This window comes from Drosophila teissieri, chromosome 2L (assembly GCF_016746235.2).
Source record: "Drosophila teissieri strain GT53w chromosome 2L, Prin_Dtei_1.1, whole genome shotgun sequence".
Taxonomy (NCBI): domain Eukaryota; kingdom Metazoa; phylum Arthropoda; class Insecta; order Diptera; family Drosophilidae; genus Drosophila; species Drosophila teissieri.
The window spans coordinates 152004-174922 of record NC_053029.1 but is presented as its reverse complement, the minus strand read 5'-3'; the positions used below and the strand labels follow the sequence as shown (position 1 = coordinate 174922).

Below are 22919 nucleotides of genomic sequence, written 5' to 3'. Positions count from 1 at the left end.
ATAGTAGTAGTCAGTTTTGGGAACAATGCGCGCGACCTGGGGAACGATACTGAGGATCTCGACTTGGGTGGTCCTGCTGAAGCTCACTGAGATCAGGAGCAAGGAGGTCGGTATTCAAGGAAGGTCTCCAATGTCTCAAACTAATCCGAACTAACCGAATAGAGCTGTTATTATGTGACCTTCACCTATGCGAATTGGACGGATGACCGACCCCGGTTTATTGTCAACATGACCTTCTCGAACCAGACTGGCATCGGCTCAATAACCACCATTAACGAGGAGATTGCCTCACCGGTGTCCCGCATCCTTATCCTTCAGCACTCCGGCCGGCAAAAGCCTCGCACCGTATACAACGCTTCCACCAAGCTGTGCGACCTGCAGAATGTCTTCAATTCAGTACCGCTTTTTAAGCCAGCCAAGGACAACATGCTCAAGCAAAGTAACTACACGCTGAGCTGTCCGCTGGTCAAAGGCACATACGCCATGCACAACATGCGCGTCAGCCCCAAGAACCCACTTCTGAGCCTCCTCTACCAACCGAAGCACACTTTCTCCGTGAGTGGCGGCTTGTTTGAGGAACTTTCGCGGGGCCGCAGGCTCAGACCGCTGTCCACCTATTTCATGACTGGAAAGGTTGTGAAAAAGTCCTGTGGATCCAACGAATAAAGAGCAATCAAGAAAGCTACGTTTGGCAAGCCAAATCTTATATACCCTTGCAGTATGGATATATTAAAAAAGGTGTGTAACGAATATAAAGACTCTATAATCAAAGCAACGAAACTATGATTTGTATGTACAGCGGGCAATAAATAGAAGACATTTGGAATACCTTCTTAAAGGCAGCAACTGAGAAAATATTTTACGTGAAAACGAACGGACAGATATAGACATGGACATTGACCCATCTGTTGACTTTTCTTCACATAAAGAACTTCTGACTGAAGTCAATATACCTCCTTCAAGGGTATACCAAATGAGTATCTTAATGTACTTCGCTCCAGCCCGTTAGTATGCCACAAAAGATGCACCAGTTAGTAAAGTAGGCTACACTAATAAATTTCCTTTATGTAGCATTCACGTATGTTACATTCTAACAGTTATGAGTTTATGGCTGTTTTATTTAGGGCTCTTAGAGTATTTTAAACCTCGTTTTATAATAATTGCTAGCATTGCACTTTACATCCCTTTCAGAACTGTAATGCATTTGTAAAAGAGAAACTACTTGCAATAAATTAATTAATAAAGTGTAGCATAAGTACTTCCTTAAATTTAGCTTTCCAAATTAATTATCCGTTCAAAACAGGCCCGGCCAATATGGGGATACTTTTGTTGACAAGATTTTACTAGGTCTTCCCGAATAATTTCGGACTCGCTAATGGCCAATAAATTGAGTAAAGGGAGATGGACGGCGGTTGAACGAACTCTAATTGCCTGCACGGCATGAAACAAGCAGTTTTTCCGCAATGCTATCTCTGTATATGTAAGTATAAAATAAGTTTACTTAAATTGAATGAATAATATGCAAAGAAAACATATATGTACAGTTGAATTTATCATTTAAGTCCAATGAAGTCTGGGTAAACAACGCCCAGTAAAATTGTGCCGGCTTATCGAAAAGCTCTTATCAAACGACTTTCGCAAAACAAAGTCACCTCTCTTTTTTTTACTGAACTATGTTATTTCTGCGACTCATCCATTCAAACTAAATATAGCTAATGGATTCTAATCCCATTTATCAACTAAAAGCGGGTCACTTCACAGATAACTTAGAAACATAATCGCCGTTCAGACAAAAACCAATGAACAATTAAATGAAATTAAAGCAATGCGCATGAGTGTTTGCCACAGAAGACGACCTTTGGATGAGCCTCTGTCCGTCATCGGTTTGACTGCGGTGATTACCCCAGGAATCGGGGGACTGAACTTTGCCTGATGCGATGCAAAAGCGCCAAAAGCGCACGGAACAGATCGCAGATCACTTGGTAGACGCGTGTGGGGCGATGACGCAAACAATGCGGATGGCGTGTGGCGGCAGACAGAGTGTTCTAAAAAAAACTAGAGAAAAGCTAGAAGGAAAAGCTAGAAGAGGCATCAAATTGGGGGAGGAAATCTTCCGCGACTCTCTGGAAAACTAAGACAGAACACGCAGTCCGACCCTGCCGTTGGGTGATTCAGTTCCAGACATCTATACGCTCTGCAGATTAAATATAGGCACTTATCACGACCAGAACATTGCGAATGGCGTGAGCAGTGGGGAATTAGATAAATAGGCCAGATAAAAGACGGCACTTGTTGGCAAACACAGGCGTTTGCCAAGACCCCCACCGTATCGACACGCGCCATAGATAGAATGGGGAATCGGTCGCAAATCTTTTGAAGACTTCAAAATGACGCTACGTGACCGATTGTTGGACATCGGTCACAGGACACAGTCAAGATTATATGTATCTGCTTGCACCTGACAGGTTTTATAATTGCCAGAGTGCGGCCACATATTTTGATCGCGCAATCATTTATGATTTCGCGCACTAAAAGTAGCGCCATAAAACGTAATCTCAACAAGCAGTTGGGGCGGTCCCCAATCAACAACACATAAAAATAAACAGCACCCCCAGCAACGCATACTTTACCGGCAGCTCCCCACCAGATTCACTCAGTTTTGCTGCCTTTTTATTGCCGCTGTCACGCTTGCGTCCTGCATTCAGTCAGTAGATCCGCTGTTATCAGTAGTTTTGCGACCACTCCCACCGCAAGGCGAATGAATGTCTTGACCCAGTTTACAGCTCTGAAAATTGCAAGTCGAGATTTGCAACACACAAGAGTCGTTCGGTAGCTGAGTTTACTGTGACAGGTCACTCAGGAAACACGCTCCGCAATCGTGCCCCACTTTTGGTAATTTCAATGTATTTATTCGCTGAAAAACGCAGGGGTATGCGTAAAAAGATTCCTCCTCTTTATATGGAGGGGATATGATTAATTAAGCTTTAAAAACATTTGCCTTTTCGCAGCAACATTATTTTCTTTTCGCAACTGCCAATATGATTTATGGCCCTGTGATAACGCTGCCCAGGCGGAGGCACTTTATTGACCGAGTCAGAAGTAAAAGCTGAAGGAGATAATGGCAACCGCTGGTCAGCCTTTTGCAGCCGGAAGATCAAATTCGAGCCCGGAATGTCTTATCAGTTGGCTCGGACTTTAATCGACGAACTTAAGAAGGTGCGGAGAGTATGCGAAGCTTATATCTCCTCTATCTGCAGTGAAAATTTAATACTGTGCTTTGATCACTTGATTCAAATACAAGGCGGTGTTCTTTATTAAACAAATATTTCGTTATCAATAGTTTCGAAACCGAGTGTCCAGCTTATCATTCCGTTTTATGCAAATCGCCTGGTTTTAGGCAGCATAACTGGCTCCTCAGACCTGCATTGTAAGATGTTGACATCTTTGAACGTGTTTCATGCATACCAATGAACCTGCTTCAATTTATTAATGATCTGGTTTATGGGCGGCGGTGCGGAACTCTTGTGTTCTGCTGGCATAACAGGCTGGTGCCTTGATTCGAATGTTTATGCGATTTAAAAATATATTATACTATCTACATTGTGGCCTCATATGCTGTGCTATGCAATGGAAAACGGGTATATTAGATATTCGACTTGAATTGGGCACAGGAATGCGTTTGAACTTTTAAGACGAGCTATACAAGCTTATAGATGGGTCTGACTGCGGATGATCCCATGTCCCATTGATTCATATGGCTGGCTGGCTTGGTCGAACTATCTCTGTGTATTTAACATTGTTTTGAATAAACCGGATGGCCTTATCTGTCCCTCTTGACCTTATTACATTTGCATACCTCGTAATCCGTAATCCGCTCCCAGCAGAGCCGAACAAACACCGCTAACTGCACCTCAGAATGTCAACAATCGCGAGTACGACCATGCCAATGCAGTAACAAAAATCGCACTCAATTTTAGAAGCTCAGCAACATATATTTTTTTTTAACATTTCCTTATTATATGTAGTAGTGCAGTATCTCTTTTTAAAATTCTTTTAATTCCATTCAAATTTAAAAATTATTTTGTACATTTAAGTATGCATTTATCTCTCAAAACGAAAGGGTACATTTTGCAAGTGTGGGGAGCTGTTCATAAATACAGGTATGTGAAGGGCAGTAGGACTGAGCAAGCACCCTTCGAAGCGATTGAGCTCGCCACTCTGCTCAATCATTATTTGATTGTAGGAAAATGCAGTGCCCTGTCATCATCAGAGTGCAATACCCCTGCCCTATCAGCTGACGCAGTATATTGCCATTGGGAAAATATGGGAGCATTGTCTCCTTCGTAGCCATATCTTACATTCAAGCGTATATATACATATACACACATATATATATATATATTTGTTTGGGGAAAGAAGGGTTGAGCGAAAAACATACATTCTGAACGGAAACCCCAAGAATTAGTCTTCGGAAACTTTCAGTGTCAGGCAGCTGTTTGTGGTGGAAAACTTTCCATTAAAAACAAGGTATTGCCTTTGCTCGTTTTCGTGCCCCCCATGTCACATGTATTTACAAACAAGCTGTTCTATATTTCAAAACTTTGATTTTCGCAGTCATTGCAACAACAAGCTCGCCAAAAATGAGAAAATAAAATACTCTCTAGTAATTTGTTTTGCTTTGCAGCTCTGCTTTTACTCAAAATGTATTTACGTATCTCAATGGAATTCTTAATTTTCAGGGTGCTTGTAGTATATAGACATTTATATAATAACAACATATATGTACATAAGTACAAAGATGTAAAATGCTAGCGAGCAAAGTGAAGCGACAGATCCGTCAAGAGTTATACATATGTACCAATATATATTATATTATTTTATTAAGTTTTTTTTGTATTCAACAACTTCTAATCAACAATTAGTATTTATAAACAAATTTTACACTTAAATGTGTATTCGTGCGCATGGATATGAATGAGTAATATGCAAATCGACCGACTTCACTGATATTTCTTTCTTTAATGTAACATTTAGAAACCCTTACTGGTTATTAAACAAGTGCGTTCAAAAATTGAAGGGTCACAAATGACGTTGGCTGAATTCAACATCCAAACCAAACATATTTTTGTTTGATCTACAGGTAACGAATTAACGTAGGGTACAATGTTGTTTATTATTTAGATTAAAGCAATGGTAAGATATACATAATTTGTAAGATATATGGCAAAGTATTATTGAGGCCCCATCGCTTTCAGGTAAAATGTTCCCTTTAGCTGTTTTTCTTGCCACCCACCCACTTCTTAAATTCTAAGCGCACGCTTTCGTGCCTCGGTCTCCTGTCTTTTTTGCACAAGCAAGCCAAATTTTGCTTCAGTTCAATGTGAATATGTCCAAATGATCGGATACGCTTCACAGTTCAATAAAACATAATGTACAAAAGATTGAACGCCCGTTTCCGCGCTCACCGCTTACTCGTTAAGCAGGCAGGTGCGGATAATGGCGTTGCACACGGCGTAGGGATCACAGTTGGAGCTTGGCCGCCGGTCCTCGAGATATCCTTTACCGGCCGTCGCCACGCCTCGCGGCACTCGCACACTCACGGCACGGTTGGCCACGCCCCAGGAGAACTTATCGATGCTGGAAGTCTCCAGACGTCCCACGAGGCGCCGCTCGTTGTCTTTGCCTTCCTTGGGGTCATATGCCTTAATGTGCCGCTCGTGGCGCTTGCTCAGCTTCTCGATGGCCTCCTCGATGGCCTTGATTCCGCCCTCGGCACGCATCTCCTTGGTGGAAAAGTTGGTATGTGCGCCGGCTCCGTTCCACTGGCCCTCCATCGGCTTGGGGTCGAATGTGACCACCACGCCATACTCCTCAGCTATGCGCTGCAAGATATATCGCGACACCCACAAATCGTCACAGGCCTTGATCCCGGATGGTCCAATTTGGAACTCCCACTGGGCGGGCATCACCTCGGCATTGGTGCCGGCGAAGTCGATCCCAGCGTACAGGCAGGCCACGACGTGGGCCTCTACAAGATCGCGGGCGTAGACGCGGTCAGCTCCCACGCCGCAGTAGTAAGGTCCTTGTGGGGCTGGGAAACCGTTCTCCGGCCAGCCGAAGGGACGTCCGTCCACGTCTAGCAAAGTGTATTCCTGCTCAATGCCGAACCAGGGATCCTGGTCGCCAATTTGGTCAACTGCTGCCTGGAACGCGGCACGCTTGTTGGAGGGCGTAGGCTTGCCGTCGGCGCTGTAGGTGTCGCACAGGACGATTATGTCGTTCTTTCCCGGCTTGAATGGATCGCGGTATATGGCGCGTGGCTTGAGCGTGGTGTCCGAGTTCTCGCCATGGGCCTGGTAGGTGGAACTGCCGTCGTACTGCCAGTCCGGCAAGTCGTTCACGGAACTGGGTACCTTGTCCAAGACGCGATCCTTTAGGCGAATGTTCTCACCGGTGCCGTCGATCCATAGGTAAGTGGCCTGCACCCGATTGGCAGGTGTTTCCAGGTTGCGGTACCGCTGCAGAATGCTCTTGTCCAGGACCGTGTTGGGGGAGTTGGCTAAGAACTGGGTGCGAGTCGTAGTGCTAGTACGCAGCAGACGCAGCTGCTGCGTTGCGGGAGCCACCAGCTCCTTCTTCAGGAAGAGTCCGGCTACGCGGAGTGCCATGTTGGTTCTTGGACTGGAGTCGGCGAGAAGGACAAAAGGACACGGTTAGTTATGTATTGCAGGCGAGTGTGAGGACGTGCGCAGCGACATGGGGGCTGGTGGCATGCTGGCTCACCCTGCTCTCATCATGTATTTTTATGTAATTTTCTTCCTTGCACTTGATTTTCTGGGGTGGTCGCAGTCTTCCGCACAACAACTTACCGTGTACTGCACGTTTTTCCACTTCCACTTTACAGTTATATGATTGGCTAAGCAGTCGCTGGCTGGACAGGTCTTTTGGCGATTTTTGGATTGCGGGACTTTCGGTTTTCGGTTTTTAGTTTTTGGTTTTCGCTTCTGTTTCTGTCAGTGGCTGCGGAGCGACTGTTGAGGACACCCGACCAATTCGATGTTTGGAAGGCTTGTGAGCACAGTTAGCGCGACAACATTCACTTTTTTTTCGTTTCAATTCACTCGCTCAGTCGTTTCGTCGCGCGCCTCGGGTTTTCTTTATCGCGTTTGCGACGCCGACGCACAGACAAAGGCCTCCCAGAGCCCAGAGCTCAGAGAGCAGCAGCAGCCAAAACTGGCAGTATACGGGCACCCAAGAAGCACCAGCCGGAGAGACCTGCGCGGCGACCCACAATGTTTGTGTTTCAAGGCTACTCGGGTGGCCGAAAGCCCCGTTACTGGGCCCACGCTATCGCTGTAAGCTCATTGATGCGTTTCGCGCACTTGTAGCTTGCAGTATCGCCAAATGAGAAACCAAAACCAATGTTTTCAATAGTTCCCATCGTAGAACACCTGCCTATTAAGGTGCATAGCAAATTTGAGAATTTAAAAAGCCACAGATTAAGTTCGAAATTTTTGATGAATTCATGTTATGCCTTAAATAAATGTTTTCCGAATGTTTTCTGAATGTTTTTTTCAGCAACTGTGTCAGGTTTTATTCCGCCTTTAAATTGCCGCGAGGCCTGTACGCAGTATGCAGATGCATTACAACAGCACAACGCATTACAACACTCTCTCGTTTCTCGCAATCTCTTCGTAAAAACCTCCACCACTTTGCTCTCTGGCTGATTGTTTTGAATACACGCCTGGTGCAAAGTTCAGTATATACAACTAAATACAGCGAATGCAAGGAGCAACGTATCAGCTGTGTCTCTATTCGTGTTTAGCGTTTGATAAACTTTGCCGGCGGACAGCATTTCAAAACCCCAAAATGAATCAATATTGATTGGTTTGTGCAATGTAAATCCGGGACCAAATATTCCTTTCCAGAATAAGTCACATACTAAAACGTCGTATGTTAAAAAAATATATCTAACTGAAATTAAAATAACAAAAATAAGAGGATGATTAATACTCGCTTGGCGTAACAGGTACATATACAGTATAGCCTACTTTTAGGCTGAGTTTATGTATAGTGCTGAATATTTTCCTTTACATGCAATGTAAATTTTGATCTAAATATTGGGATTTCTATGAGGCACATCAGATTGGAAAATATTTAGCTCACCATTTCCACGGAGGACAACTAATCTTCCTCTCAAGCAACAATTGGCAATTGGCGGAAAAGCAAGCTTTTTTGGGCGGCTCATATTGGGCGAGCTTCAGGTTGCCATAACAAAGAAAACGAGGAAAACAGAGGAAACTTTTATGTGCCAATGTGTGAGTGCCCATTTCCACCATAGCGGCGACTAACTCACATATAGCCGTTTACGCTTTTCCAGTTACGTGGCATCGTTTCCACTGGTTGGCCGGCTTCAGATATCTTTCGCAAGAAACTACGAACGTTTCCCTCCAGCAGAGTGTGTATTTAAGCCCGATGTGGAACGGACCAAACACAAAATCGCTAATTCTTATATTCGGCTTGGGGTTCGACTGCCTATTGGTGTTATAGCCTGCGATTTGGGTTTTTTGCCAAGGCAACTTGTTGCTATGAACTGAGGTCTTCAGTAGCTGTTGCGTTACGGCACCATGAACAAGTATAGTTGGAATCAGTTTTTGGAAAACAATAATCTGTAAGTAGCTGAACCAGGCGGGTCTCAAGCAAAATGCATCGCTTTAAGTTGGCACATCTAATATACACCGCGTTTATAAAACAATTCAACAAGTGGCAGAACAACCGGTTTGCAATTCCTGCCAATTGTTGACATCTCCGTGACTAGAATAGCCCCAAGCTTAGAAATTTCCGAACCTATAGTCATCGGAAAACTGCCAGTGGAAATTCATTAATTTATCATATCTTGAAGCGCGTGCATAACTTTAATGCAGAATGCTGGATTTAAACCCAGGAACCGAACTAGGGAAAATAACTCAAATTGGGGTATGCACTAGGAAAATACCTGTTGCTGGTCGATTTTTTGCGTTTTTACTTGCCCCCAATAAATACAAAAAACCGGTTTCACTGAACTTTAATGGAATACGGTCTCGTTTACGCTCCAAGTGCAATCCGTTAATCCCAATCAGATTGGGCAAAACACAGACCACTTGCGATTTATTGTCGCAATTGGAAAATCGTATTCGCAAGTCAACCAGCTTCTGTTGTGATTACACGGCTTACAACATCTCTACATCTTACTGTTGCGCTAAGATATAGCCCAAAACTGTTTCTGGAGCCAAGTTGTAAGGACCTCCCACACCCCCGTAAATGTCGCGCTACAAATGACCTCATGCCTCATAAAATGTGGGGAAAAGCAAAATGTAGGTAAAGTGTAGCAAACGCAAACCATTAAAAATGCTTAATAGAGCTCCTTTAAACGAAGTACGGAACCTATTAACTAATTTTTACGTAAAACACCAAATGACAAAGTACAACCCCTTATCGGCTCATTGGAGACTCCTATCAGCTATAGATTGGCACCCGTAGATAAGCCCCTGCAATAACTCATGAGTCATGAACGAGGCCGTGAACTTTTAACTTAACTTGACTAAAGCAATGGCCAATACCTTAGCTTCCAAGACTGACTACTCCCTAAACCATGCTAAATAGGCTTGCTAATAACATATACCATAAACAGCTGATAGGCTGATAGACTAATCGAAGTACAAGACAGGGACACAAAGCCTTTCCACAAGGCTACAAAACAGACGATATCAGTAAAGGGTATGTTCTTCCGGGAGGCATGTGGCTGCTAAGTCCGATCGAGGAATTGTCACAGATTATAGGCTTTTCCGAAATTCATTCAAGACTCAGTAGAAGACTGCGCGGGCTTTTAAGAGAGAGCCAACCCACGGTGTCTCTCAATCGCACTAGAATCCCCACCAGAAGTGGTATCTCTACTGCCGTCCTACTCCAACCACAGACGTAGAGCATTGGGGCTGCGAGAGAATGCGATGGCACTCTCTGACAGCGGTCGCTTAAATTTCTGCCTTTGTTCCACTGCCGCAATTGCTTATTTCAGTTGCGATCGCGGCGCGAGCGAGTCAAGTCCTAATATTCGTGAAGCGGCAGTTCCGTTTCGACAGACGGGTGGAAAATTTCTCTCACCGGACCAGACGGTGGTGGAATCGAATCGAGAACGCGAACGCGAACGAAAACCCAAACGGGAACGAAGGGCAGCAGGGGCTGCAGTATTGCTGTCAGTGCCAAAGTTTACAAAGAATACGAATACGTATACACACACAATACAGTGATTGCATTTTGCTTTTTAACCCCTGGTTGATTGATTGACAAGATGACTAAGAACGATAATGCAAATCTGTTGAACGACAACAGACTGGGCACAGCCGGAGCGGGTCAGTTGAAGGCTCAGATAGTGCCCGCCCAGCCAAAGACGCTCCAGCACCTGCCCAAGCGACCAGCGGTGGACCTCGCCTTCCACAACCTGACGTACCGCGTCAAGGAGGGGAACCGCAGCAGTAAGTACTTCCATTGTTTGCCACCACATCTCTATATCCACCCGCACTCCTCTTGGCCGCTCGAGAGCTGGATCTTGAACTTCCCGCGCCTGCTCTCACCCACCCCTGCGCTTTTGCTTCCGGTCCTGGCTAGTAGTGCTCCGCACATGTCTCATTGAGAGCTAGTTCTCCGGACTGCTCTGTTGCTATTACGCACTTCCCTGGCTTTAGCGGGTTTTACTTGTTTGCTTTAGCTGCGCTTCGCATCGTGTTGGTTTCTGGTTTCTTTGTTCTATTAGCAGCTGTAACTCAGTATCAGCACGCTCATACAGTGAACATACAGGGAGAGCTTCGGGTTGTGGCTGAGTAGATATGTAACCCGCCGTCGCTTCGTCGGATTCGGATTCATTTCCCAGTTACACAAGGGCGGCCCTGGCCAAAGTTCACTAGGTTTCACAGCGATAAGCACTACGAAATACATCAAAATCATCAGTATCATCCAGTAGCCGCGGAGTAACTGCCCACACAAGCGATGTTCGCCATTGGGACGGTCAACAAGTTGGTTCGATGCCAAAGCGTCCAAAAGGCGGGGAGCCATGTACTCGCACTTCTCTCACGTCTCTGTGTATCTACTTTGGAGCATGGGTGGAGCACAACGCGGTTTCTTTGTATATACTGCTCTTATGGAAAACATTCTGTGATGACGTGCTAGCGTGAGAGGTATTGTTTCTATACCCTCTACACGCAGAGTGCCCCTGTGCCGCCCAAAACTATAATGGCCATTGTTTTTAAACATTTTTGAAATGCCTCCCTCCTGAGTAACGGGTATAGGATAGTCGAGGAAGTCTACTTATAGTGCTAGTTTGGTGGCGGTGTGTGCTTTCTGTGTTAGCAGAGCGATTAGGGTTTAGTCACAGCGGCATAGCTAGCTAAAGTGGGGTTTGGTGGAGGAAACACATTTCTGGTAACGTGCATTGCCGGAGGGGCCGTTCAGAATAGGTAATGATGGCCCAGCGATAATATTTCTATAGTTTGGTATGCGAACGAGCACAGCTGCTTTATTCCCATATTAATAAAAAGCTCAGACATACAACCCACTCCCCTCGTTTTCGAATTGGATTGCTGGTCGCACGGCGGACGTAGTCCGTGCATCCCGACTAAGACTGAGGGACTGTCAAAGCCTGTTTTTGAGCTTAAGGCCAGGCCAGCCAAGTGCAAAAATAATTGGAGAAGGCAGCAGCCTGAACTTTGCACAGCTCAAAGGCCGGCCATCCGACTCAATTAAGTCGTTCAGAATAAGCGCATACTCGTATATATAGACGTATTTACGCTGGCCAAAGAGCGTGCTCACCTGGCCGAAAGATTTGCAGATGGCACGCCGCCTTCTCAGACGTGCTAAGTTATGTGCCAAAATAATGTATACAATTTAAGATGGAATTGGCTGTGAGGCAACCGATGGAAATTGCGCTGATTTTGCCCAACTATGCCACTTTTAAGTAAACACAAATAATAAAGCAATTGCCTGCTGGCGTTCTTGAATGCTATATTAAAACAGAGTGAGGTTTATTCAGAAAGCGACTTTCTGTGCCCTTGAGGCAAGTTTCGCGCAATCTTTTCTTGGGCGACCTGAATGGTTGCACTTGTTGTCCAATCCGGTCATAAACATCAAAGCTACGAGTTGGCCTTAGCGTTGGACTATCGTTTTTCAAGCGTGGCCCCACTTTTGGTGCTATTACATTAATTGGCAAGCAAGTAAGACGTTGCGTATCTAGTGGTTACGTCTACGACTGCTAGTCGCTGCCTGGCAGCTGGGGTTCACTGCCAGCTTTTAAAGACTACGCATTAAGTAAGCCGCCGAATAAAACATTTACAGTCCCTGCATGAGCTTAATAAATTTCGAGTTTCACTTCTGAGCGGGTCACGGTACTTTACTAATCGGAGTTATGACAAACATAAAATGAATTATTTCGTAATAGTCACTTTACAGAAACTCCGTTATGCAGTCACAGCCACAGCAAGAACCGATGCTAGTACTCCGCCACCTGATACCTGATTATGATTTAATGGTAGATCCATCTTTTCATAAGATTCAGAGCCGGCAGCCGCCGAGCGTGCCCCCATTAAAACGGGTATATTAGCATTTTCCGCAAAGCGCAGATGGCTTGCTATACAAAGCTATTGGTTTAAATGTAAAGATATACCACGTTGAAAAGGCACTTCCGCATCTGAGCAGTTTCATTTAGGCAGCATGTGCGAAAATACTGAGGCCGACTAACTTTAAAACAAGCGTTACTAACGTGCCATTGGTTGCTTACGAATTTCCCCGTTCTGTTTCTTGGATGTCCGTTGTCGACGGATGTATAATAAAATTTGAGTAATGGATGCGGTTGCTTGACAACTATTGGCATTCCGTCGATAATAGCATAAGTCATACCACATTTGGCTGAATTAATAAGACCGAATCGCGGTGGAGGCAGAGGGAGAAAAACTCGATGGGGCCAATGACCGTGCTATGCCTTTTGATTGTCAGACTTTGCAGATTTTGTTTACCTATGCTCGTCCAATAGCCAATGCAATGTCTTACTTGATAGCTGCGGCGGCACTTAGGTCTTAGGTATTGACGTAAGACCTATCAAAACCCGAACTATTTTTAGCCTCAACAAGAGATTGCCCAAACACTAATTTCGTGTCTTTTATTACAGATGCCAAGACCATTCTGAAGGGCGTCAGCGGGCGCCTCCGGTCTGGAGAGCTCACCGCCATAATGGGACCATCGGGCGCTGGCAAGAGTACGCTGCTCAACATTTTGTCTGGCTACAAGTAGGTTTCGCAGGGCCTGATTATTTGCATTCACATCAAGTAGCTGCTGACTCCGACACTGAACGTATCTGACCTTGCGCCAGCACACGAGAATACGGCGAAACGAGTTCGACAATGTTTATATTCAGCCCTGTATTATCATCAGAAATAATTGCGACTTGATAACCACTTTGCCGCTTTTGGTGCTTAAACAGCCGACCTTTCCTCGCCTTGCGTTCTTCGCAGTTCTGTATTTTATGCGGGACACTCACATGCTCGTACATATGTTCCTATTCAAAGCGCACTGACTTTCCATTTCCTTCTCCTGCTCTATCTTTATTCATTTATTGTAAACCTTAAATTTTGCTCTATTGCATAATAATCATAAACACTTTTATTACCCTTTCATGTGTTTAAATTTGTTACCAGGAGTGGTCAACCGATCGCCCTGAATCAATACGAGCAGAAAGTCTATGACACTTTGTAGATACAAATGTACCTGTGTGCAATGGACTGCTTACTTTGCTATTTCCTCACACACACTTAGCAATGTCGCCGAGTTTTATTAGTTTGAATATTTGAGGGAGAATCAGCTACTACTTTGCTGGACTTCGGACTTGAGTTGTCCGATCGCGTGCGCATGTATACCTAGTATATCAAATAAGTTTCCGCATACAAGCAAACGTAGATATGTACAATAAAATACACGCTCGATTACTCGAAGTTAGCTTTGCCCAGTGATAACAGGTCTGCCACAAATAACCAAATGCTAAAGCCCATTCAGATAACAGTGCAGCATTGTAATTTAAATGATACAAGAATGGTATCTTTTCAGTACAAGGGCCATCGGATCTAAAACCTTACATGTTTAATGTTTTCAATTTTTTATGGTTCCAATTTCTGATCAATTGCATTTGCAGAACGTCGAGCATCGAAGGCAGCGTTACCATGAACGGCGCCGAGCGCAACCTAAGCGCCTTTCGCAAGCTTTCCGCCTACATCATGCAGGACAATCAGCTTCACGGAAACCTTACCGTCCAGGAAGCAATGACTGTGGCAACAAATCTGAAGCTCAGCAAGAAGTTTTCGAAGCCCGAGAAGCATTCCATGGTAAGTTGAAAAGGAAAGGAGCCCAATAGTCTAAAACCTATAATTATTAATCGTGAATAGCAGTCTTTGGGTCGGAACCCACCTGTTTTATTTACTTAAGCCCGCTAATAAGTCGCCTTCTCCCCCAGATCGATGACATCTTGCTCACTCTCAGTCTGAGCGAACACCGGTATACCATGACTCGAAACCTGTCCGGCGGTCAGAAAAAGCGACTCTCGATTGCCCTGGAGCTGGTCAGCAATCCTCCCATCATGTTCTTTGATGAACCCACATCCGGCCTGGACAGTTCCACCTGCTTTCAGTGCATTCATCTGCTTAAAATGCTAGCTGCTGGTGGGCGCACTGTTATATGCACCATCCATCAGCCATCCGCTCGTCTCTTTGAGATGTTCGACCAGCTGTACACTCTCGCAGATGGACAGTGCGTCTACCAGGGCAGCACCAAGCAACTGGTGCCCTTCCTGTCTACGCTGAACCTGGAGTGCCCCAGTTACCACAATCCGGCCAGCTACGTGATTGAGGTGTCCTGCGGGGAGCACGGCGACCACACTCGGAAACTGGTCGATGCTATTGACAACGGCAAACGGGACGTTCGTTCCTCAGCGGACTACGCCGGCCTCAAGGCTCGTAACGATTTGGTGAAGGTGCAAAACCTTAAGGCCATTCTGGACAAGAACGACGCCTCAAGTGTCAGCGGGCGCAAGTACGAGGACAACCTCACCTTGAACAACGGCTTGCTCAACGGCATGGTCAACGACATTGTGAAGGAGGGCAACGTTAGCTCTGCCTTGGTCACTACCAACGAAAAGGGAGATGCCATGATCGATGTGGAAAAGTCCGTAAACTGCACAACCGCCTTGCTTACGGAGGAGATAACATCACCCGAGCGATATCCGACCTCGCAGTTCCACCAGTTCTGGGTGGTTCTCAAGCGAACTCTACTCTTCAGTTACCGGGATTGGGTAAGAAAACTAATAACGGTGTCAAGGATTTGGGTAGACCTAACATTTTAACACTTTATTGTAGACTCTTATGTATCTGCGTTTATTTGCCCATCTGTTGGTTGGATTCCTGATTGGCGCCCTCTACTATGACATTGGCAATGATGGAGCAAAAGTTTTGAGCAACCTGGGATTCCTCTTCTTTAACATGCTTTTCCTCATGTACACATCTATGACTATTACGATCCTATCATGTAAGGAAACCAGCTTAATATTCATCCCTTTGTGGTTAATATATTATCTTCTTTGTTTTAGTCCCGCTTGAGATGCCCGTATTGTTAAAAGAAAACTTTAATCGCTGGTACTCGCTAAAGTCCTACTACTTGGCTATATCAGTAGCTGATCTACCGTTTCAAGTGAGTGCACTCAGCTGTTGAGTAGAGCGACTGTAACTGATAACGAATAACTTTTTCCTTCAGGCTATTTTCTGCGTTATCTACGTGTCGATTGTGTATTACTTCACTTCACAACCTTGGGAGCTTTTCCGCTTTTCCATGTTCTTGTCGGCCTGCCTGCTCATCTCATTCGTGGCTCAGTCCGTGGGTCTGGTGGTAGGCGCTGCAATGAACGTCCAGAACGGTGTCTTCCTGGCCCCGGTCATGTCCGTGCCCTTCCTTCTGTTCTCCGGCTTCTTCGTCTCCTTTGACGCTATACCAGTATACTTGAGGTGGATCACATATTTGTCGTACATTCGATACGGTTTCGAGGGCACAGCTCTGGCCACCTACGGATACGGACGTGAGAAGCTGAGGTGCTTCCAAACCTACTGCCATTTCAAATCACCTATTACCACGCTGGAGGAACTGGACATGGTCAACGCTAACTTTACTCTCGACATTGTGGCCCTGATTGTGATCTTCGTGGTGCTGCGCATCTCGGCATACCTGTTCTTGCGCTGGAAGCTGAAGACTGTGCGATAAGCATGTTACATTATTATATTTGTTGTTTTGGCTTTAATAGCTTTCTATGTAAGGACTATATAGTTTTCAACAAAGCGTCTTGGGTTCTGTTCTTAATCATTAATCATTACAAAATTTACTTTTGTTTAGTTTTAGTCGCGAAATTCATATTTTAAGTGATATATACACAAGGAGGTTTCTTATCTTAAATCAGCTTTATTCCAGCCGCAGATGTAAAAAACCTATTCAAATCACTGTTAGCACATCTTTGATATAAGTGAATCGTATAATGAAGTAAGTTATTGAACTACAAACCATTTTTCTAAATAAAAAACTTTGAATACATTTTAAAGTGTATTTACCGGATGGGTTTTTAATGTCTTTAAATTAAAAACGAAAATATTTTGTGTCCTTAAAAATGTGAAGTTTTTGATTACAAGAACTATATATATACGCATATTTTTATTCGAGGTACTAGGAGTATAAGCCCCTTTGTAATTATTTTGTAATATTTTCTTAATACAGGTTTACAATAAATACCTTTGAATACATATGTATAAATTGTGTATCTTTGGAGGAAATCACAAAGTCTACTCAAAAAGTTTAAATTCGACAATTTAAGATTTTGATTAGCAATATTTGTTGTGATCTACGGCATTTTTAGTATAAAAGCTCTTTGAGCGCCATCTACCGGAAAAATTAATTAGTACGAGTCGGCCGCTTAAATTCAAATCGCTTGCAATAGACGGTAAGTTTTTATGGGCGACCATTTCACAGATCCTGTTTTCTTAATTTTAAAAAGTTGTCAACTTTATAGCCATATATTCAATTCAAATTTTTTAATTTTAATGTTCTGATCCTATGGAGCTGAAACTGGTAATTTTTGTTTAAAAAAAAAATGTACATTTTATAGAACTCAACTTAATGTTGCTTGAGTTGTGAAAGCTTTTCTACATCTACAATCTTCACGCTGTTACTATACATTTAAATTCTAGCTATCGTTGCCTTAAATTGTTCGAAATGATGGAAACCATCATAATAGCCACTATAATTATGACCGCTTTAAGCGAAGGAATTTTCAATTTCATGCAAAAAAATGTAAAGCGAAGATGCTGTATATATTTAGTGTTGTAAAATAATGCTACCCATAATAGTTTGATCCTTCACCAAATCTAAATGAGCTTCTGCGTGACTCAAAAGGTAATGCTTCTAAAAGTGAAGAGGGGACTGAACTGAAGCTAAAGCAAGGTCTGTCTTTCATTTTCATTTGTCAGGTATGTGGAATGTGTATAAATAGACCGGCCATATCCTTCGAATCGGATTTAATAGGCTGCAAAACAAGTTTTTGATCTTCTGCAACTGGAACCAGCCTCTAGATTTCCGAAGGGCAAAAGAACTCGGCCCGGGCACTAGTCTTCGCCTCTGTAAATCTAGCATGTGCAGTAGCAGTCACTGCCGCAGTCTTCCTGCACTCGCTTTTAGTACATATTCGGTCGTCGGTGCAACAACACGACGGTTCTTCGCTGCTGTGGCGCGGTTGCCGCCATGAGAAAGAGAGTGAACGGCCAGCGACAGCAGCACATACAAAAAGAAAGTGGAGTAAGTGCCCCCTATCGCTCCACCGATACACCCGCTGCAGCGCCAGTGAGTGGTGCATTTACGCAGCTGCAAATAATAGTGAACGCCGGCTGTATCTAACGCGTTCGTTGAACCCAAAGTCGAAAACAACTGCGACAGTGTTTGCAGCACTGCACACAAGTACGAGAGAAATTTTTGACTACTATTTACCCCGCTTCTGAGCGACACGAGCAAAAACAATTATTGAATCGATTTCTGGGTCAGCTAAGGCGGTTGTTATCAGCGACCTATCTACAAGACGCGGCTATTCAGTACCGGTACATAACTGATTATTTTTAAATCATAAGGGTTCTGTCTACTTAACCTAATATTTCATTTACATGTATTTGTAATTAATTCGTTGGATTGTTGATTCATGTATCACAGTTCAATATTCCCGCTTCAGTGCATTTACATGCACCATTACTCACGCGGCGTCGGCCAAAATGGAACAAAAGCTTTGCCGGCGAGTCACAAATCGTATACCCTAGACAAGTACGACCAAACGACTTGCTATGCGCAATCTAATACGTCATAAGCAAGACGCTAACCGAAAATTATTTAAACGGTATCAAGAAGTGGGGCCAACGGTCAGGCCCCCCGTTTCAGGCCGACCGACCCACAATTAAATTTGTATTCATAGACTGACGCTGAATGCTTTCAACAGATAAAGCGGTTCGGTTGCCAAAACATGAATTCCGCAATCAGTCTGAGTAGAAAGAAGATAAAGAGTGAATAATAACGCAAAGATTGCGCATCCGCACTGTCCGCCCGCCCGTCTTAAATCTAGCGTCGATCCAAACTTCCGCTATGGGTTCGCCCACTCGCTGATAACGCATGAAATTCTCAGAAAGTTCTGTGGTTTTGACGCTGCATCGGAATAACTGCAAATCGACTGTCCAGTTTCGGTTGCAGGGCCTTCACTCAGCAGCTCTCAATGCCACTTGCTCTTCTCCCCATTCCCTGACTGGATCGACTTATACCCGGACAGTCTGATCTCCGGACCGCCGTCGCCGTCAGACGACCAGTCATTCGGTCAGAACTCGAGCAGGCTGTCAGTCGTGCATGTACTGTGTACTGCTTTCCATCAATTGAAAATCTGAGTATGTTTTCGAGCTGCGAGCTGCGCTGAGAGACTACGATCGCGCAATTCGTAGGGTAAATGAAATTAATTTAAAAAGTTCTTCGGTCAGTTCGGAATTTGTTTCCAGAACGAAGGGAGGGCGCTTTCCGTGGTCCCAGATACGCGTAAGTAATTTTTAGAAATGCAAATTGCCGCTTTTAATTAACTTGAGTCGAAGTAGCAAGCTAACGCAACATGCGATGATGATGAGTTTGTCAAACTGGTTTAAGCCAAAAAAAAACGCATTACCTTCTTTCGTACTGTTTGCCAATTAATGTCTATTGTATAAATGAATCTGCGCTTTAAAACGAGGATTCCATTATTACAAAAGCACACCTCAAAAGGTTATCTTGAAGAGCAAAGCATTATGTGAACTGTAAACGAAATCAATTCTCATAAGCGATTTTAATGCGAAGTTAAATTATTGAATTCCTTATCAAAAATTTGCCATTTCCCTTTTTCTAGGAGTAATGACATCGATTCAAAACAACGACGAACTCTAGGAATATTAAGATGGAAACTACCAGCAGCTTAAAGGGCAGTACAACCTCCCAAATCAGCTCCCTTCAATATAGCAGCGACATAAACGGCTATAGCCTCGAACCCGATCAATCGGAGGACTTCCAAACAGTCCTCGGCCTCAAGTATTTGCCATCTTGGCCAGCTGTGAATTTGCAGTTTTCGGAACTATGTTATGAGGTTCCCGACCAGACCAATGGTGAGTGTATCAAATCAGCTCATGCCTGAGCATTTGATAATGAATACATTCGTGTTTGATAATGGGTTATTAAGAATGGTAATTGCACATTTTCGAAGTAATTGCTGTTCCCACAGCCCGCTTGATTTCTAATGCTGAACATGCACATATTAAATAGCAATTTCCATCTAATTCCCCATTAACAACAATAAATTAATACTTTTTTACTTTTATCGCCACATCCCGCAGCTTCAAAAGCAAAGACTATTTTGCGGAGAGTCAATGGAATGTTTCACTCTCACGAACTTACTGCGATTATAGGGCCTTCAGGGGCTGGTAAAACCACACTGCTAAACCTTTTGGCGGGCTTTGGGTAAGATGTAACACATCGAACCTCTTCATAATAATCCTATAATGATCCTTATTAATTACCAATAGGGCCGAGTGCGCCTCCGGTGAGATTTTGGTCAACAACAGTCCGCGAGATATGCGAGTCTTTCGCAAAATGTCTCGATATATAATGCAGGTAAAAGTGGATTACAGAAGTGCGTTCCGCTAAAAATGTATTTAATTCACAGACCGATGTCCTGGACTCCCAGTTTACAGTACTGGAAATGATGCTTTTAGCGGCAAACTTGAAGTTGGGAAGAGAACTAAATTTAAAACAAAAGCTCGAAGTGGTAAGATTGATTTTAAATTATACACTTAGACCTGTTTTTATCTCAACCTCTGAGTAGATTGACGAAATTTTGGGAATGTTGCGCCTAAAAGAGTCCCTGAATACCATGGCTCAAAAGCTTTCTGGGGGTGAGCGAAAGCGTTTATGCATTGCCCTTGAGCTGGTCAACAACCCGCCTGTCATCTTTCTAGATGAACCCACAACGTGAGTATAATAAAAATATTGAAACACAAGATTTATTGTTCAGCCAACCCAACAGCGGTCTTGACGATTTGTCGAGCTCGCAATGCATTGCCCTACTTAAAATTTTGGCCGCGGGGGGACGCACTGTGATCTGCTCCATCCACACGCCATCTGCCAAGATCTTCGAGATGCTCGATGCAGTGTACGTCCTAGCCGAGGGCCAGTGCGTCTACCAAGGAAAGGGGTCCAACATTGTGCCTTACATGAAGAACTTTGGCCTTTGTTGTCCAATTACCTACAACCCGGCTGACTTTATTATCGAAGTTGCTTGCCTGGAGTATGGCGGGTCCTATCACGAGCCAATGGTAGAAGCCGTTGACAACGGTAAAGTTGCGCGGTGGACTCCTTTACCAGAGGAAGGTAAAATAACACCCACCAAAACCGACACCACATCGGGGGCATCGTCGCTCTACGAAAGGGAGCAGTTTGAGGAGGAGATTAGCCCAAAACTTTTGCAGGCCAAGTGTAGCTGGTGGCTGCAGTACAAACTCTTGCTTATGCGAATGCTAATCCATATGTGGAGGGATAAGGTGAGTGCACTTAGAGAACGTCGAGAACGACGTATAGGCGCAATGTAACATTATTTTTCCGTAGTCATACATCAAGCTAAAGTTCTACATGAACATCGTTCTCGCTTTACTGGTGGGGTCGCTCTACTTTGGTATGGGAACATCGGCCTCTAAAGCGCTTTTCAATTTTGGTTTCATGTTCACTATTGTGATAGCATACCTCTACCTTCCTATGATGCCTGTACTTCTATATTGTAAGTTCAATATTTAATCCTCTAACAGTAGTGGTTAATAATAAATACCTTCATTAAAGTTCCCACGGAAATCAATCTTCTAAAGAGGGAGTACAACAACCAGTGGTACCGTCTGAGCTCCTACTACGCAGCAATGGTTTCCTCAAAGCTACCATCTATGTTTATTTTGGCCGTTATTTATCTGTCCATTGTGTACTTAATGTCCAGCCAACCACTGGAATGGTTCCGCTTTGCCATGCTATTTACCATAGCTTTCGTAACGGCTTTAACTTCCGACAGTTTTGGCTTGTTGATCTCCAGTAGACTAAGCTTAGTGGTAAGCGATTAGCCGCACATTTATTTATTTTCGATATATCCTAATTAGTTAACGTTTCCCTTTAGAATGCAATGTTCATGGGGCCAGTACTCGCCGTGCCGCTGATCCTGCTTTCCATTTACGGCATAGGGTATGGCAGCGGAACATACATATCCCCACTTATGAGGTTTCTGATGCACCTCAGCTTCCTTCGTCATAGTATGGAGGGCCTAGTCGCATCCTTGTACGACTACGGACGCGCCGACACAATTTGCGAGGACACGGAAATCTTTTGCTCATTTAAAAAGTCAAAAGTGTTGTTGGCCTTCTTGGGATTCGATAACATGCACTATTTGTGGTCTCTATTCTGCTTGTTAAGCTTTTATTTGCTGTTCACTGTAGCAGCGTATTGCATGATAAGACTGCGACTGAAACAATCCGCGGTCAATCCTATTTTCGCATATGTCCTACAGCTGTTAACTAAATACTTTAACTTTACTTCGTACAATTACTAAAAACATGGACCCTTTGACTTCGGTGCTAGACAAATTATGTTAAGCGGGATTTAAGCGGCCAGTCTACACCTTCAAACACTCCAAAATAATGTTCGGTTTATGTAATATTACTAACCCATGAAAGTGATATCGGATTATGATTAAAAGTTTATGATCAAGAATAGAAATATATTTAAGAAAACAAATAATTATTATAGTTCTATCGTTGCATTATTAGCACGGCAGAATAAAAACTACGAAAAAATAATTAAGTATGCATAGAAATGTTTTCACCAAATATCTTAATAAATATTAATTTATTTTTAAAAAATGTATAAACTCAATTTATAACAAATCAAATCAGTTAAAAAAATTAGCTTTAGAAATATATTTAAACAATTTCACTTTTTTTTAGAGATTGAATTAAAAAATTCGCCCGTCTTCATTGCAAACTCTATATGCTTTAAGACTGATTTTAAGTCAGAACAGCCAAGTATGACTTTGTCTGTGGCCTTGATTCACTTTAAAATATTCAAATTATTTGGTAGCTCTATCAATTGTGATATGTGGCGTAACAATAAAAACCGCCAAAGTTAATTATGGAAATTATTTGAACAACTGTCGCCACTGGGGATTGGTGGCACTGTTGTCTATTTAAGAGGCTAGGTAACCGTAGAATCGAGAATTTAGTTGATCGTTGGGTGCAGAA

The 22919-nt window shown here is 43.6% G+C and overlaps 4 protein-coding genes across 5 annotated transcripts; 3 read left to right on the top strand and 1 right to left on the bottom strand.

Moving 5' to 3' along the window:
• The first annotated feature begins 25 nt into the window (after window positions 1-25).
• On the top strand, window positions 26-666 carry LOC122611386. The gene is made up of 2 exons (XM_043784408.1): window positions 26-106; window positions 163-666. Exons 1-2 carry the CDS (start codon window positions 26-28, stop codon window positions 664-666), a joined length of 585 nt encoding a protein of 194 aa, XP_043640343.1.
• Window positions 667-4855: 4189 nt separating this feature from the next.
• LOC122625985 (glutamine synthetase 1, mitochondrial) lies at window positions 4856-7096 on the bottom strand. The gene is made up of 2 exons (XM_043806074.1): window positions 6870-7096; window positions 4856-6681 (listed from the first exon to the last, which is right to left on the bottom strand). Exon 2 carries the CDS (start codon window positions 6666-6668, stop codon window positions 5469-5471), a length of 1200 nt encoding a protein of 399 aa, XP_043662009.1. The 5' UTR covers window positions 6669-6681; window positions 6870-7096; the 3' UTR covers window positions 4856-5468.
• Window positions 7097-10045: 2949 nt separating this feature from the next.
• LOC122611787 (ATP-binding cassette sub-family G member 1) lies at window positions 10046-16644 on the top strand. Its single transcript, XM_043785097.1, has 7 exons — window positions 10046-10511; window positions 13193-13310; window positions 14210-14399; window positions 14528-15361; window positions 15426-15594; window positions 15656-15756; window positions 15820-16644. The coding sequence occupies exons 1-7, from the start codon at window positions 10328-10330 to the stop codon at window positions 16318-16320; spliced, it is 2097 nt and encodes a 698-aa protein (XP_043641032.1). The 5' UTR covers window positions 10046-10327; the 3' UTR covers window positions 16321-16644.
• Window positions 16645-17883: 1239 nt separating this feature from the next.
• Window positions 17884-22541, top strand: LOC122614081 (ATP-binding cassette sub-family G member 4). Of its 2 annotated transcripts, none has more exons than XM_043788564.1 (10): window positions 17884-17898; window positions 19505-19757; window positions 19986-20109; window positions 20175-20262; window positions 20315-20416; window positions 20474-20619; window positions 20675-21188; window positions 21253-21421; window positions 21481-21737; window positions 21803-22541. In XM_043788564.1, the coding sequence occupies exons 2-10, from the start codon at window positions 19553-19555 to the stop codon at window positions 22229-22231; spliced, it is 2034 nt and encodes a 677-aa protein (XP_043644499.1). In that variant the 5' UTR covers window positions 17884-17898; window positions 19505-19552; the 3' UTR covers window positions 22232-22541. The 2 variants fall into 2 exon arrangements, with proteins under 2 accessions (XP_043644499.1, XP_043644491.1); XM_043788556.1 differs by lacking the exon at window positions 17884-17898 and adding an exon at window positions 18967-19164.
• The last annotated feature ends 378 nt before the right edge of the window (window positions 22542-22919 follow it).